Raw genomic sequence first — 16,035 nt, 5'->3', positions numbered from 1 at the left:
TGCACATCTGGAAGAAGATGTAAGTACTGCTGCTCTCCAGCAAGTTTTATTCTGCTGGATCTCCAGAGCAGCTCTTTAATGTGCCAAGGACAGCATCCCCCAAAAGTGCTTTAAACTGAGGAGAGGGCCTTGCAGGGAAAATACCTGCAAGTGTGACTTCCCCTCCCCAGGCAAGGCCTGCTGGAAAGTTGGTTTGAAAAGAGCAGAAAGTTAAATGAAGTTTGTTCATTCTTGGTCCTAAAGCACAAACTGGGGTGCTCCGTGGGGCAGGCTGCCTTTGTGGCAGTGTGCTGGTCAGGTTTGTAAAGCAGGAAAGGGTTAGACCAGCATTTTCCTCCACCCAGTGTGTATTTCCTAGGAGATATGAAAAGTGCTCATGGAGGTATAAAAACAAACATGCTCTGTTGGCGAGAAGGAAATGTGAAAACATTGGTTGGAGCCAGGGGAGGAGGGATGCCAGGGGGTCCTGGTCCTCTGGAGAGGGCAGGATTAGAGGATTTCCTCCTCCTCCTTCAGTAAAGTCTCTTGGGTTTTCTACAGTTCTGCTTTGGGGTCATTTAATGTTCTGAAAGTTGGTGGTTTTTTTTATTTTTCAAGTTCTCTGAGTTCCTGAGAAATCAGCCACTTCCCTACAACTCCCTGATCGCTCAGTGGCCTGGAAATGTCTTTCAACTGCAATATTGCACAAGAGAGATGGTTTTTGTTGTTGCTTTCAGTGCATCTCAGCCTCCAAACTCTCTGCAAGGGCTTGTTGCACGTTGGATGTACAAGCTCTTCAGCTGGTGCCCATGGTTGGCCTCGTGGAGTGAGACAGGGCTGGAGCTTCATGGAATGAGGGCCAGGTTTGGCCACAGCAGGAGTGGTGGGAATGGCTGGGAGCTTTGGGCCAGGTGGGGTTTGGGGTGATGCAAAGCAAGCTGAGGTTGTTTCTCTATTTGTAGGCTCCACTGAGAAGCTTGGATGAATAAAGAGTGCCCTTTTGGGGTGCTGGTGTTGCTCCAAGCTTGGAGCTCCATTATTCCACCTTTTGAGCTGGAAATGCCCACTGATTTCTGAGCTGTTGGCTGAACCTGGCACTCAGCTGCTTGTCACCTCTTTCATTCTACCTGTGGTTCTGCCCCTTCTGATGAGGCCAAGCAAATCTGCAGGATTTGAGTGTTTTCCTTCTCCAGCAGCACTGGTTGTTCCCTCTGGCTGAGCTGTCCCTAAGTTTGTGTCTTTTCTTTGCATAATTTCTAGATGTATTTCTGAGAATTGTGTCCCAGTGAGGCACCACAGAGGAATGGCTGCAGGAACCATTATACTCCATCTCCAGCAGGGCTGGGAGTGTGGTGCCTGAGCTTGCACCTTTATTTTCCCTCTCCTGGAAAGGTTTCCTCTGGGTATGTTGGCTGCCGTGGCCAATTTTGCTCCCTTTTTTGGGTGTTTTTCAGTGCACTACCAGAAGATCATCCACAGGGACATCAAGCCTTCCAACTTGCTCTTAGGAGATGATGGCCACGTCAAAATTGCCGATTTTGGTGTCAGCAATCAGTTTGAAGGGAATGATGCCCAGCTTTCCAGCACAGCAGGGACACCAGCCTTCATGGCACCAGAGGCCATCTCACAGACTGGCAAAAGTTTCAGTGGCAAGGTAGGTCTGTGCTCACTGGGGGTCTCCTGGTACCCCCAGGCATGGCACAAAGGGCAGTGCCACACCTGCATCCCGACTGTGGTACAAATTAGGGCTGTCAGTCAGTAAAAATGAAGCTCTAATTCTCTCCAGGCCAGGCAAAGCTCACGTTGGTTGTTCTGTGCAGTGGGCAGACACTTTGATCTGGATCCCTGCCTAGGCAGGAGCCATGCTAGAGCCCTTTCCCTGCCCCAGGGGAAGGGAGGAAGCCTTTGATTCCCTCCCAAAATAATCAAGAGGCACAGGGGGCTGCTGAGCACCTTGATTTCCTGGGAGTGAGAGACACTGCCCAGGGTGGTGATGCAGACATGGGGAATAGGGGCTAATAGGGATTTTTTTGTCTGGAAAACTTTTAAGGTTCAGCCCTGAATGGTGTCATTTCCTGTAGGAAGGGGCTGCTTGCTGGTCACAGCAGGGCAAGGGAGCTGTGCCTGGCCCAGCACAGCCCTCATTCCTCAGGTGGGCAAGAGCTGCCCTTAGGAGCCCAACTTCAAAGTGACACAGAAAGTGTTAAATCCATACAAAGAGTGTTATGTGATTTGTTGGGAAATCCAGCTTACTCAGATCATCTGTGTTGCCTCTCCTTTACTCCCTGTTCATGCTCTCTTTCAGGCTCTGGATGTGTGGGCCATGGGAATCACCCTGTACTGCTTTGTTTATGGGAAGGTAAGCTGCTTTTCAGTGCTGGAGCCCTGCACTGCCCTATCTGCCAGCCTTTGGACTCATTCCTTTCCAAATAAAGGCAAATATTAGAGACAAAGACCTACCTTCTGTAAGCTCAAAATCCCCTGCAGATCAGAAGGGGCTGAGGTTGTGACCTGTGGAAAGGATCATTTCCAGCACTGGGCCCTGAATGCAGAGCTACAAACCCAGAGCAGCAGCACCACCACCAGCAGCTTGTGGGGGGTTTATCCACATTTCCTGCATTTAGAAACGAGCCAGAGCATGGACAGAGGCATAGGATTGATCCCAAACTGTTGCAGCACGTTGGGAACCAGAAAGCTCTGTCTGCCAAAGCTGAGTTAGGACTGATGGGGGTCCAGGTTGGCTGCTCACTCCATGTCCTGTCATGGCATTTCCCTCCCGTGTGGCCAGAACCCCCATGTCCCACCCATGCTGTGCCAGGATGAGTACAGGAGGTGTGAGCAGGAATGAACCTGAACCTCTGACCTCTGCAGATCCCACCACACAGGCACCAGGCATCCAGCTCTGGGTGAGAAGTGGCCAGGGGAGGTGACAGAGGCAGTTCATGGTCACCTGGCAGACTGGATGGAGGAGGGTATTCCAGTCCAGTTATGTATTCCCTAGATGCCTCTGCTGTTATTCTGAATTTATTTTTTAATGAGGAATGAATCGATTTATTGTGTGTGGGAAGATTTAATTTATTTCCATCTCTGTGTAAAATCCAGGGAATGCAGAGGTTGTACTTGGTGTTACATGAATGACAAATGCCTGAGTGATGCCAGGATCTTGGACAACTGGAAAATCTCCTTGTTTGTTTTACAGTGCCCTTTTATAGATGAATATATTCTGGGTCTTCATAATAGGATCAAGACCAAGCCTGTGGAGTTCCCAGAAGAGTGAGTAAACTTTACTCAGCTGCTGTAAAATAAAGCTCAGTTTTCAGCCTTATCCCCTGTGTGGCACAGTGGTCACCATGGGGGGATGGACATGAGTGGGTGAGGTGCTTTGTGTTCTCCTGGGTCCTTCATGTGGGTTTTGTGCTGGTGTTGAGGTGTTCAAAGTGTTCTGCTCTTCCTCTGTCCTTGTTGTGCAGACAGGAATAAAGGAAATGGCTCTTTGGAAGTGAAGGGATCCCAGGATCGAGGAAGTTCTGCCCCACCTGCTTGACTCTGGAGATGCTGGATGCATGGCTTGGTCTCCCCATGCAGCAGCCACCAGAATGATTTATGCATTCATTTTCAGAAGCAATGTGGTGATGAACCTTGGTCTTGGTCTAAGTAACACATCCCTCTCCTGTGAACTTCCCTTGGAGCCAGGGGAACTGTCTGATGGAAGGAAGCTTGGCCTGAGATGTGCAACCACAGCTCAGCAAATCCCACTCCTGCAGCACACCCCAGGAAAACATGGGTTTGTCTTTTGCACTGGCAGAGAGGGAAAAAACTGGCAGTTATGAAAAAAACAGGAATTAATTCACCAATGACCTATTGAGGGTTTGGCCAGGGAAGGGAAGGAAACCCCCGTGGGGCACAGTGGCAGTGCTGGGGTGTCAGGTGGGAAGGCAGCTGTGGCCACAGCATGTCCTGAGCAGAGCAGGGGACAAACCAAGGCCACTCAGGTGGCATTTGAGCAGTGGAGGCTCAGAATTGAGCTGATGAGTGCTCGTGGTCAGAGTCTGGCAGGAAGGGGTGACACTCCCTGTGTGCTCAGGGATGCTGGCTCCATGGTCACCATTCCTGTAGCTTCAAGTGTTGGCCACTCCTCAGCATTTCCTCCAGCTTCAGGCCTTTGGTGACTTCCTGTTGGTGAAGAATTTCTTTCCTGTGGTTCCTGACAGATGAGTTAGCCAGAGCTGGACTCTTTGTTTTCCTTCCCAAATTCACCCAGTAGTCAGGCAAAGAATTCTTGCCCTCATTGCTCATGTCAATAAAAATTTTTAGATAAAATTACTTGGTTTGGAGCAAGCACAAATTAAAACTCTAATGAGAGGCATGTGTGGTGTTTAGAGGGGAAGGGAGGGATGTTGTCAGGCAGCCTGTGATATGTGCATGTACCCAACATCTGGGGCAAGGCAAGACTTTTCTGTGAGATGCTCACTGAATTTTCACATTACAGTAAAGTCTGGGCCTCTACCTTGGCATTCCCAGACTTTCTTCTGATTCCACAGAAAGGGATGGACACTCAGTACTCTCTTTTAGAGACTTGGGCTGCATTAATTACCCTGCAGTGACAGGAGCCACAGGCAGTGCAGACAGCTCAGCCCCTCTGCCCAGCTGGAGCCTGCACAGCACCTGCAGCCCCAAGGCTGCAGCTCCTGTAGGGCACTCACAGACCCCAGTGTGGCTGAGGAGCAATTCTGGCAGGCCCAGGTCACTGGCCTTGAGGCTTTAGGAGCACAAAGGCTGGTCATGCTCCACTGCTGCGTCCCCACCTGCAGCTGGAACAGGACTTTGTCTTGACAGCACTGCAGCCAAAAAAACCCCAAACCTGTTTATGTTCCCCTGGCAGTTTTCTCCCTTGCTCAGGGCTGGCAGAACTCCCACCCCTCCCTCAGCCACCATGTATTTGGGTTAGCAGTCAGCTTACAAGTGACTGTTCCCATCTGCCTCTGCAGTAAGTTATTAACATTTAATAGGCTAACTGGGTTGTGCTGAGAACTTTTCCTTCATTCAGGCATTTCCTTCAGCCATAATTGGGCTGCATGATTTATGTGGATTCCTCAGTGACCTGTTCTCCCAGTCTAAAAAAAGCTGCGCCCCTGATTAGGTTGTTGGGGGAGCTGAGGGTTACAAGGTGTTGACAGCTGTCCAAACCACATCTATTTGTTAGAGGCAGCCACAGAGCCATGGAATTCACTGGAGTGGATCCACCCTGACCTCCCACAGAATTAGCACCTCTCTATAGTGAGGAGTATTTTGGTTTCAATTTATTTCACCATGGCTACAAAAGACACATTCCTCTTTGCAGAGACCCCATGGAAACTCACTGCCTGTTTCCTGACAACCTTTAGGACAGATGGATCTGACTGTACCAGTGTCACCATCCTGTCCCTTCCCTTAGAGACACCAGGATAAATATTTATGGAGTTCTCATTCACGTCACTGAGTCCTTGCCATGACACGAGGCAAATGGGCTTAGCTCACACCCTGAGGATCCTGGCATGAATAAAAAGCAAGCTGAAGTTTCTCTTCAAATGTGTCAGCAGAGCCAGCAGCTCTGCCTAGTCCCTCCTGTGAAGCCCAGGACAATGTTCCCTGACCTGCAGGCACCCTGTAAAGTGATCTGGGTGCTGGCAGCCCTCCTGAATGGATGCTGAGCCCTGTGCCTGGCATCTTCCTGAGAGCTCTTACAGGACTATGGCTGTGAGACATCCCAGACAGCACAGGCTTTTCCAAGGCAAAATGCCACCAGGCACAGTGTTCACAGTGTGCTGCAGAATGGGAGAAGGGAAACCAGAGACAGGGTGATGTGATCTGTCACCTGGCCATAACCCACCTGACACCTGGTGATCCTGTTGATGGGGCTTTTCCCTAGGGCTTTAATCCTGTGTTGCATAGAAATCAATCTGGTGCACAGAAACGTTAAGTGATTTAATATTCTATTTATTGTATTTTAAGTAAAGCTGTTGACACTTTGGCACAGAACTGATTTAAAGTATTTTTTAAAATGCCATCTCACCTGCATCAGTGTGGTGTCTGGAAGGAATCTGTTTGTTCTGAGCTGCTAAGTGCACTGTCAGTGTCCATGGCTGTTCCTCTGGAGCTCATTTCAAGGGCAGCACTGTTCTTTCCATTCCAGCTGGAATTGTCACCCGAGTCTCTGAGGACTCATCCTGTTCTTCCCCTTGTCTGGGCTCTATTGCCTGTGTATAGCAGAGCCCTGATGCAGCTCTAAGTGTTTACCCTTCAAACTGAACCCCCTTTTTGCCTCTGAACGAGCAGCATTTCCTTGTAGTTGTTTCTAAAGATCTCATAGCCAAAGTCCCAATAAAATATTAATGAATTATTAAACAGCAGCCCTGTTTTCATCAGACTGAAATACCCCTTGCTGTGATGTGGTTTTCATTTTGGTTTGTGATAGTTTATTCCCTTCTGTGCAGAGGAGATGAGCACAGCACCTGGTGCTCACTATTGTTTTCAGTCTCAAATCCAGCCTTCCTGGGGAGTGACATTTTGTGCTGCTCAGTCCCATCTCCATGAAGAAACAATTCTTCAAGAGTCATTTTTGTGACACAGACTTTCAACTGGCTAATGCAATTCAGTCACATGCTGGCACTTTACTGCAGCAGCACTTTGATCATTCAGATCTAGTGCATTTTAAAGGCTTCTCCTGCATCATTAACCACAGGAGTCATTGCAGCCTTTGGGCTGCAGGACCAAGGGCTTCATGCCAGTAGAGTGGCTTCTGGGTTCAGGTGCTCTCACATCTAGATCTTGGAAATAGTGTTAAAAATGTAGATGTATTTCTCTTATTTGCATGTATTCATTCCTTAATGTTGTTACCCCAAGGCTGAGCTTTGCAGGTAGGGAATACTGAGTTACAGGCTGCCTGCAATCTGTGTTCTGGAAGCAATTTAAATAACACAACCTGGAGGCTTAGCTGGGAACTGGAATGTCAGATGGGGGTGTTTTATCCAGCATACAGTTGCTCATGATGCGGGTTCAGCAAATCAAGCTGTGCCCCTCTTGATTCACAGAGTTCAGTTCAGCTCTCAGGAGCACTTTGTTGTTCCAGATCTTCCCTCAAAAATTCCCCTAGGTAGTGCTGTCTTCAAGGATGTCCTTAGACCCCTTCACCTGATCCCTCCTCCTGCATTTTGAGTGAGTGCTGCTGTGTTAGGGGGCAGAACAGGATAACCAAGGCCTGCAGCAGTGACTGTGGTGCCTTCCTTTTTTCCAAGCCAGGTTTGCAGAGAAAACACCTCCTGAGCAGAGCAGATTCTCTACCAGGTAACTGCAGTAAGAACTGTGCATTGCTGCCCTTACAACTGCCTTGTTAAGTGTGTGCTGCTGTTTTCTTCACTCAGAGCACAGATAAGTGAGGAGCTGAAGGATCTGATACTGCGCATGCTCGATAAAAATCCAGAAACGAGGATAACAGTCCCTGAAATAAAGGTAAGGTGCACCTTGATATAAATAAGCTTTTAGTCTCAGCTGATTTTATGTCCTTTGGTACCTTCTAATGAGGCAAAGCTCTTCCCAGTGTTTGTTTTGGGAGCTGTCTCTAGCACCCTCCCTCGGAGGAGAGTACTCATTTTGCAGCCACAGCTCCATCACTGCTTCTTGCTTGGGGAATATTGACAAAAGCTTTCCTGTTTGCTTGTTTAAATGAAAATTACTCAAAAGCTGGCTGATCTCAGTGAATCCCTGGGAGAATCAACACTGTCAGGGGAACTGCTAGTTGCAGAGCCTGGGCTGACAGTGTTGGATGTGCATTCCAGGGATTGGGTATGTGTTCTTCCCCTGGTCCTTGTGTGGCCAGTGGCCTCAAGGCAGCACATTCTTTTCTATCACCATTATTTGGGAGATGTTTAATAATAGAAAGAATGAACAGGCCTGGCAGAGCACAATGCTTCACAAGTTATGGTTTCATTCTGAGTTTGTGTGGGCTTGCTGTCCTCCTGTCACCCCTCACCAAGGCTTTAGACCTGCTGAAGGATCCCAGAATTTCCATAGAGATCCATCAGCAAGCTCTACAGGGCAAGCTCTGCTTTGCTTTGTCCCAGGCCAACACCAGTATTGCCACCAAAGCCGACACTAGAAAAGCTGAGCTTCAGGAAAAAATTGTGACATCCCTTCTCTCCATGCCCAGGTTTGGAGATTTTTGGCCTCAAAAAAAAAAAAAATTTGGCCTCAAAGGCAGGTTTGGAGCTGTATTTATGGGATTTCATGTATGTATTTCTCTTTCACTGTAAGAGCCTGTAGGTAGAAGAGCAGAGCTGAGTGCTGGCCCTTGTCCCTGGCTGGTGTGCTTGGGGACTTGCCTTGGATGCTGACAGAGGACGTGTCAGGCTGGGCTCTGTGCTCAGCCCATGCCGTCAGACAGGGTTTCCTTCCTGCTCCCAGCCAAGAAACCATCCCATGAGAGGCAGCAAGAACAGGGGGCTTTGCTCTGCTGCATGCAAGACAAAAAACGAAAAAGCTCCAGACAACTCAGGTTGTCAAAGTGTTCCAAACTCGTTTCAGGGTGTGCCGTGGTTCTGGTGGGTGGCAGCAGGTATGACAGCACCGAGCCAGACTGCAGCCAGACTGCAGGAGGCTGGTTAAAATCACCTCTGGCAGTGGGAGATGGAGCAGTAGTGACAGCAGCGAGCCCTGTGCCCCGCTGCTGTCCCAGCCAGGGCTGTGTGTCCCGTGCAGGTGCACCCCTGGCTGAGCCGGGGCGGCGCGGAGCCGCTGCCGCTGGAGGAGGAGCACTGCTCCGTGGTGGAGGTCACCGAGGAGGAGGTCAAGAACTCCGTGAAGACCATCCCCAGCCTGCCAGCCGTGGTACGTGTGACACACCACATCCTCTGTGAGGGCTGTGCTGAAGCCTTCAGCTGCTGGGGGAGGTTTGGAGAGGGGACACGTGTGTTCTGGCATGAAATCTGGGCCGTTTGACCCACTGGGAACTTCTTCTGTGTGACCACTGCAGCAGCCTGGCTCTCTCAAGCAGCTGTTCTCTGGGTTCCTTTGCTTCGTGCTCTTTGCTGTAAAATGTCAGCTGAATTATTAAAGAAGCTGTTGTTCCTCCTTTGAACTAGCTTCCAGGAGCCAGTCCTGCTGTTCTTACTGCTCTGTTCTCTTCCTCAAAGATCCTCGTGAAGGCCATGCTGAGGAAACGCTCCTTTGGGAACCCCTTTGAGGTCCAGACGAGGCGGGAGGAGAGATCCATGTCTGCTCCAGGGAACCTGCTGATGTAGGTACCTGCACCATGCCTGGCTCTGCAGCACGGCCTGTGGGGAAGCACTTTGCAAATCTTTTCTGTAGCATTTAAAGACAAAACTTCCTTCTGCATCAAACACTGGAGATAAAATCTACCTCAAGTCCTCTCAGATTGAAGTACAGTGTACTGCTGCAGCCTAAAAACTCTTTTATACATGCAGTTCTCACTGTAAGATGGGTTTGGCCTAAACACATGTAGGTTGCTAAACTTGAGTCTCTTTTTTCACCTGTTAGTTTATAATGCTGTGATCAAAGATCCATTAGAGATTGGTGAAGTAAGATAAGTTTCATTAGGGTCTAGTTTGGATTTATATTGAGAGCTTAATTCTTCTCTCCTTTCTATGGGCAACAGAAATGGTACCAAATGAGCAGTTTATGTAGGTTTTTTCACTTAACATGAGATTATGGGATTTGACCTGGGGTCTGGGGCCCAAGTCTGGGCAGAGACATCAGACAAAAGAGAACACTTTGAAATTGCCTTTTCACTTGAGAACACATTCAGGTTTTTTTCACAGTTTTTTGCCAGTTAATGAAATAGTGAAACACATTACAAGGGGATACTTTGGAGGCTGGGTATAAATTACTTTATTGAGATTAAAAAAGGAATAGAGATCTTGATGACTAATAGATTCATTAGCAGTTTTTAACCATGATGGTGTGTACAGGGATGGGGAGAGAATTCTTCTGTCCTTTACGTGGTTCTTACTCTTTCTCCTTCCTTTTTGTCACAGATTCCATTCAGAGCCAGGATTCTGGGCCATCAGTCCAGTAAATAACAGCTGGACCAGTAGCCTGATCTGGGACAATTATTTTTATATAAATAAAGTTCTCACCCCACAGGATCTATAAGGCTGTGGCTGACAACAAAGCTGTGTTGTCCCAAAATGATTCTTTCCACCCAGAATCCCAGTCCCATTCCTAGCAGACTCCCAGGAGGGTGTGCTGAGTCTCACTGCACCATTGATAACACAATTAGAAGAGTCTCTCTCTGTCTCTCACAGGTGTGTGGGGATTTCAGGGCTCAGCTCAATTAAGGATGATAATATTCTAGGTCCCCAGCTGATTACTGGAGACTTAATGAAGCCTTTGTCTTGGTGTCCATGACCAGACACCAGTTTGGCATTGAAACACCCTGCTCATGAGTGCTGCTGTGGGACACATCTGGAGCACGGCAGTCACAGCTCCTTTGCCATCTTAGCACAAGGGATTTGCCCTGATTTGTTCCTCTTTGCTCAATGCCTTCCAAATTAGTTCTTGCTAATTGGACACACATTCCTACCCATATCTTCACTATCATTGCTGGTCATTGCATTGCATTGCTCTGAAATGGGGAAACATTTACTAAATTTGAAGAAAAATGTATTTTATTCTTCCCAGACAGGTAAGCTGGAGCAAGGCAGATTTCCTTTTCAAACCCTGCCTGAACTGATATTTCAGGCTGGTAACCCTGTGCCTGTTTCCAAAAGGGATCTGTTCCCTTCTACCTTCATTTGAGATGCTTGAAAACTCAGCCAGGTGGTGGGAAAATTCCTTGACCCTTGATGGTGGTTCCTGCCTGGAGCTGGGTGCTTTAGTATCTGCTCAGGAAAAACAAAGTTCATTTTATCTCAGGTAGCTGTGAAACCTCTGATCAGCCCATTATCAGTGTCTTGTCCTCTATAAAATATTCTTAAGCTTTCATGACAAGCTGTAATCCTCCATTTTTGTGTCCTTTTTAAAGTTGCTAGTCAGATTTTTTTCAGTTCATTGAAACCCAGCATCTTCCCCTGTCTCAGCTCATTCTGGACCTGTGTGTTTTCAGGCTCCTTGTACAGACTAAAAGGTTTATTTTTAAAGCAGTGTGTAATTTCCACTGTTGTGCTGCTGTGTCTGGTGCCCTTAGTTTACAAAACCATGCCAGGCCAGCTGCAGCCGTGCTGGGCTGGCCTCTGCCCAGCTGTGTGAGCACTTAGAAATATCCAAAATCAATATGAATGTGCCAATTCTCCACTGCACAATCCCTGTGCTTAATTTCTCAGTCTCATGCCATCAGTGCCAATTTTTGACAGTAACAATTGACTTAATCCTAAATTACTTCATGCACAACTGCAGCTTTGAAAACCCATCTCAAAATTGTTGTTTAAAAGAAAGGCACTTGCCAAGTCTCTCCAACAAATGGTGTTGTATATTAAACACCACAGCAGGGATGCTCCTTTTAAGGCATATGGATTATTATTATTATTTCAAACTTTGGAAAACGTTTTACTGACTGAATCTAATGAAAATAACTTCAAATTTAAATAGATGTGTTGGATCTAATGACATTAATCTCAAGTGAACCACAGCTAAACGGGAAATATTCATTGTTCAGTGAGTTATCTCTTGATGACAGTGTTATTTCCTCAGGGGCAAACAGAGTAGACACCAAGCACATCCACTTCTTAATTCATATTGCTTGTTCCCTGGAAAAAACACCCTTGCTACACATATAAAGTGCCAATATTATGATTACAGCTGTATTAAAATAAGTTTCAAGTTAGTCTGGATTTCTGTAAAGCTTTAGGATCTTGCAGGAGCAGATAATATTGCTGTAATAAAGCTCTGCAGAGAGTTTCTGCATGTCCCTCACTCTTGTTGCTGGACAGGGGACCCCGAAATTGGGACATGCCAGAAAAGCAGTGCCTGCAGCCATCGCTGTGCTGTGGACATGTGGCTGCCCTGGAGGAGCTGAGAGAAAAATGAGCCACACATTGCCAAGCTCTCCTGCACAGAGCTCTTTGTCCCAGTAGCAGTGCCTTTAGAGGGACATAAGTCAGCTTGTGTAATATTGCAGCTCCTACTGGCTGTAGGTAGGAAATAACTTTTCGTGTTTCTACAGAAGAAAAAAGGAAAGCAATTAGAATACTCCAGTTTCACATTCAATTTATTTAATTAGGCTGCATGTGAAATTGCCAGAGCCCCACTCACTGCTGCTTCAAGCATCTTACATCTGTGCCATTTCTGAGGATATACTCTGTAGGAAATCCTCTGGCAGTGAGCTGAGCTCTGGTACCAGAGCTTTCTGCTATTTGATGTCTAATTGATGACTCTTAAAATGGAGCTGTCCTTCAAGCTCACTCCTTGGGATTTGGAGAGGAGGAAACTAAATCATGTGGCTGAATCTTTTTTTAACTTCTCCCTGCATTACCTACACAGCATGCTGGGCTCTGTTCCTGGAAATGCTGTGGGCAGATGTCTGTGGTAGCAGCAGGGCTCTCCTGTTGCAGCCTTGATGCCTTTAGAGGACACCAGTAAGACCCCACTGATGTGAAACAGTCCTTAAGTTATTCCTGGGAGGACAGAATGGTTTTTTAGCACTCTTTTGACCTGGAAGAAGCCAATCCTCTCCTGGCTGTTATTTATTGCTCTGTTTATCAGCACTGAGCAGTTTAAAAGGCAGATGTTCAGTACAGACACACTCAGCAGGTGGAGGGGAGCTAAAATGATGATGCTCCATTTAGCAGTTGTTGTTTTGCACACCTAGAATGGTGTGAGTGCTGCCAGCTGTCACCTCCCCTGTCATCTGGGCAGTGGCCAGGTGTCACTGGATCCTGCCTTTCCTGCAGGAGCTCCCAGGAGAGGCAGTGATTCATGGAATCTTAAGGATCCTGCAGACCATGGCCAGGTTCAAGCCCATCATTAATGCTGGCTGCAGAAGCAACTGATCTTTTTTTAAGGCCACTTCAGCATTCATAGCTAAGTTCTGGATTTCTGGTAGCAGTGTTTGCTGCATTTCTTCTGCCTACTCCACATTTCTCCTGATTGAGTCAGCACTGGCTTCACCACATTTTATTGCTCTCATTTATTGCAAGCACTACCTATCAAATTAATTGCTGTGTTTTGACAGACCCAATTTACTTTCCCATTATGGCTGCTAATACTGTTGACGAAATGTGGTTGTCAGCTCCTCTGTGGGGGATCAGTTGGTATTTAAAAAGCCTATCCTGTTTCCAGCCTTCCCAAAAAGAGACCCAAAGGGTCACTGCCCTTAGGGCCACGTTGTCCATGTAGGTTAGGCACGAGGAAGGCAAGGGGGAAAAGGAGGTATAAAAAGTGGCTGTCCCGGGTCTCTGAGCAGAAACAGCTCCTCCCAAAGAGAGAACTGCATGTTTTGTGGGAAGAGCCATGCCCCACATGCAGGTGGGTGTCCTCACAGGGCTGTGGCACAGGACTTTCCCCTGGAATGACCCACCACCAGCAGTGAGGAGCCCAGTGTCCCAGGGCTGTGCCTCACTGCACAAGGTGCTGATAGGACACAAAAGCCCAGCGGTGCCCAGGGCAGCACAGCTGGACATCAGCAGTGTGCTGGGAGCCACCTGGAGCTTCCAGCAGTGGTAGGGGCTGGAGAGGGTTTGTACAAGAGCTACCAGTGCTTGTCCTCATCTGTCCTTAGGTAAATGTGGCTGATGTTCCATCCCATTCCACTCTGCACTCTAGGCTGGACAGGCACAGAAATACAAGTTCCTTCACCTGCTGCCATTATCTTCATGATCATTTTCTTCCTTTGTCTCATTGTTTTGCTCTCAGGGACAGATTCCTCTTAAACACATCTGTATATTTGCATCCATCTTTAAGGTAATTCCATGTCTGTGTTTCCCCTGGGTGCTGTAGAAACCTGTGTCCCCTCCTGAGCCTGTGTGATTTGTGTGTAGTGAGAGCATTTGGCTCCATCCTTCCTTCCTGTAGGAGCAGTTTTATTGCATTGATTCTGTGTGTGTGACACTAATGTTTATGTATGCTTTTTATTATTATTTCTATTTCTGATTCTTTGGCATTTCAGCTGCTTTTAGGAAGGGAGGGAGGGGTGAAAAACAACAGTTGGGTTTTAGCAGGAAGTGGTGCTCAGCCCCACATCTGCAGAGGGAATAGCTACAGAATTCGGGAAAGGCTGAGCTTTGTAATTTGAGTTTAATTTTTAGTGGTTATGCAAAAGAAAAGGCTGGAGCCACCTCTGCTCCAGATGCTCCACCACTCCCTTGTGTTTCTGCCTCTGGTGCAGCACTGGGATGGCTCTGGGCACACCAAAATTAGTTGCTCCAAGTGACACCCCACCCCAGCCAGGACTTCTTCAAAACATGGTCGCTTGTCCAACCACCTGCACAGACCCTTCTAGGAAGTGTTGGTCCAGTTAGTTCTGTTAAATAACATTAATGCAGACCATGATGAGCTGCAGACACCTCTGTGGGAAGTCCTAGGGATCCAGTGGTTAGGCAGGACACAGCCTGGGCTGAGAGATTGGGAAACAAACACACATCTCTAAATACCTTTGGAACAGATCCTGCACTTTGGAGACTCTGGCCTGGCTTATTGCTCTGAGACAAATGGGTGGGCCAGAGCCAGGATGTCACCTGCTCTGAGTGAGGAAGGACTTGCAGAGATTGTCCAAAAATAGCCAGGAGAAGGCAGGCAGAGGCAGATGGGGACTGACAGGGTGCCACTGCCTCCTGCTGCTGCATTTCCACAGGAAGGAAGGGACTTGAGCAGCCTGCACTGAATGGGGACTCGTGGAGGAACTAAGCACTTGCCAGGGGTGTGTGTTTGAGCTGTGGAGGTTGTCCCACACCCTCCCTGTGCCGTGCTTCTGTGTTTGGGAGGGCAGTGTGGGGACTCCTTGTGGGACACAGAACACTTGTGAATCCCCAGTGGCTCTGATCCCCCCACAGCCATGTGCTCTCCTGGGTAATTGCACAAACCAGGCTTTGCTCCCCTGCGGCTTACAAAATGTAGGAGAAATAGAATCTTATTTCTTAGCAAGAGTTATTTACTGGAGATTCCCATCCAGCCTCAGGCCTCACAGCAGGAGCCTGGTTCCTGTGCAGACATGGAGCTCTGGTACTGCATCTCTGCTGCTTCATGGGCAGCCCCAGCTTTTTGGCTGCTGTTTGCCACCCTGAGAGTCCTCTCACCCTGACATGGAGGTGTTTGGAGAGGCAGGGGCTGCTCAGGGTGGTGGGACAGCATTGAAGACAGTCCTGACAGGAGCAGGATCAGCAGGATGTGCCAGACAGGGAGCTGGGCTGTGCTGAGCTGCCACAGAACAGAACCTCTGCAGCTAAATGAGGTGATCAATCATTTGAAGAGGGAGATGACAGGCACTGAAGACAGTTCCTCAGCCTTCCCTGCAGGGAAATGGTGCATGGGTTCAAGGTCAGGTTTACTGCAGGGCTTTGCTGATGTGGAGGGAGAAGGGAATATGATTTTTGATCATTTCTTGTTTCTTCAAAAATTGGGTTAGCCAATTGTGTGTACTTTGTGTTCTTCCTAGCCAGGAAATACCCCCAGAGCCCCCAGACACTGTGTGCTCCAGGCACTGACACTGCACTGCCAAGCTGGCTTGTCCATGCAGGTTCTACAGAATACCCTGGCACAGGTGCCCAGAGCAGCTGTGGCTGCCCCTGGATCCCTGGCAGTGCCCAAGGCCAGGCTGGATGGGGCTTGGAGCAACCTGGGATAGTGGGAGGTGTCCATGCCCATGGCAGGGGGTAGAACAAGGTGATCTTCAAGGTCTCCTTCCAGCCCAAACCATTCCATGATTCTGTGGCACAGCCAGACTGGTGTGAGCGAGGCTGGACACCCCTTGGAGACACAATTGCCTGGAGATGATTGCCTCCTTTGTGTTGTGGATAGCTTTATGATGGAGAAATGGGTGTTGTAGGTGAAGTCACCTGCCTGCAATTGGTTTTTGCTGTGGGTGGTATCTGGAGGTGTCCCCTTTTCTCCATCCAGGGACACTCCACATGG

The 16,035-nt window shown here is 48.2% G+C and overlaps 1 protein-coding gene across 2 annotated transcripts in view; it reads left to right on the top strand.

Moving 5' to 3' along the window:
- The window catches only part of CAMKK1 (calcium/calmodulin dependent protein kinase kinase 1), a 52,578-nt gene that overhangs the window by 33,816 nt on the left and 2,727 nt on the right, over window positions 1–16,035 (top strand). The window contains exons 9-15 of one of the 2 annotated variants that reach the window (XM_031506467.3): window positions 1,434–1,633; window positions 2,285–2,338; window positions 3,179–3,252; window positions 7,380–7,467; window positions 8,713–8,841; window positions 9,147–9,250; window positions 10,008–14,056. In XM_031506467.3, the coding sequence (XP_031362327.1) occupies window positions 1,434–1,633; window positions 2,285–2,338; window positions 3,179–3,252; window positions 7,380–7,467; window positions 8,713–8,841; window positions 9,147–9,250; window positions 10,008–10,125 (767 nt within the window). In that variant the 3' untranslated portion in view covers window positions 10,126–14,056. Of the gene's footprint in view, window positions 1–1,433; window positions 1,634–2,284; window positions 2,339–3,178; window positions 3,253–7,379; window positions 7,468–8,712; window positions 8,842–9,146; window positions 9,251–10,007; window positions 14,057–16,035 lie in introns of those variants that run through there. The other variant, XM_077787489.2, reaches the window with a different exon arrangement.

Source organism: Lonchura striata, chromosome 19, assembly GCF_050655825.1.
Source record: "Lonchura striata isolate lonStrDom1 chromosome 19, ASM5065582v1, whole genome shotgun sequence".
In the NCBI taxonomy this organism is placed as follows: Eukaryota; Metazoa; Chordata; class Aves; order Passeriformes; family Estrildidae; genus Lonchura; species Lonchura striata.
The sequence above is the reverse complement of the archived record's forward strand: the minus strand, read 5'-3'. Positions and strand labels throughout refer to the sequence as shown.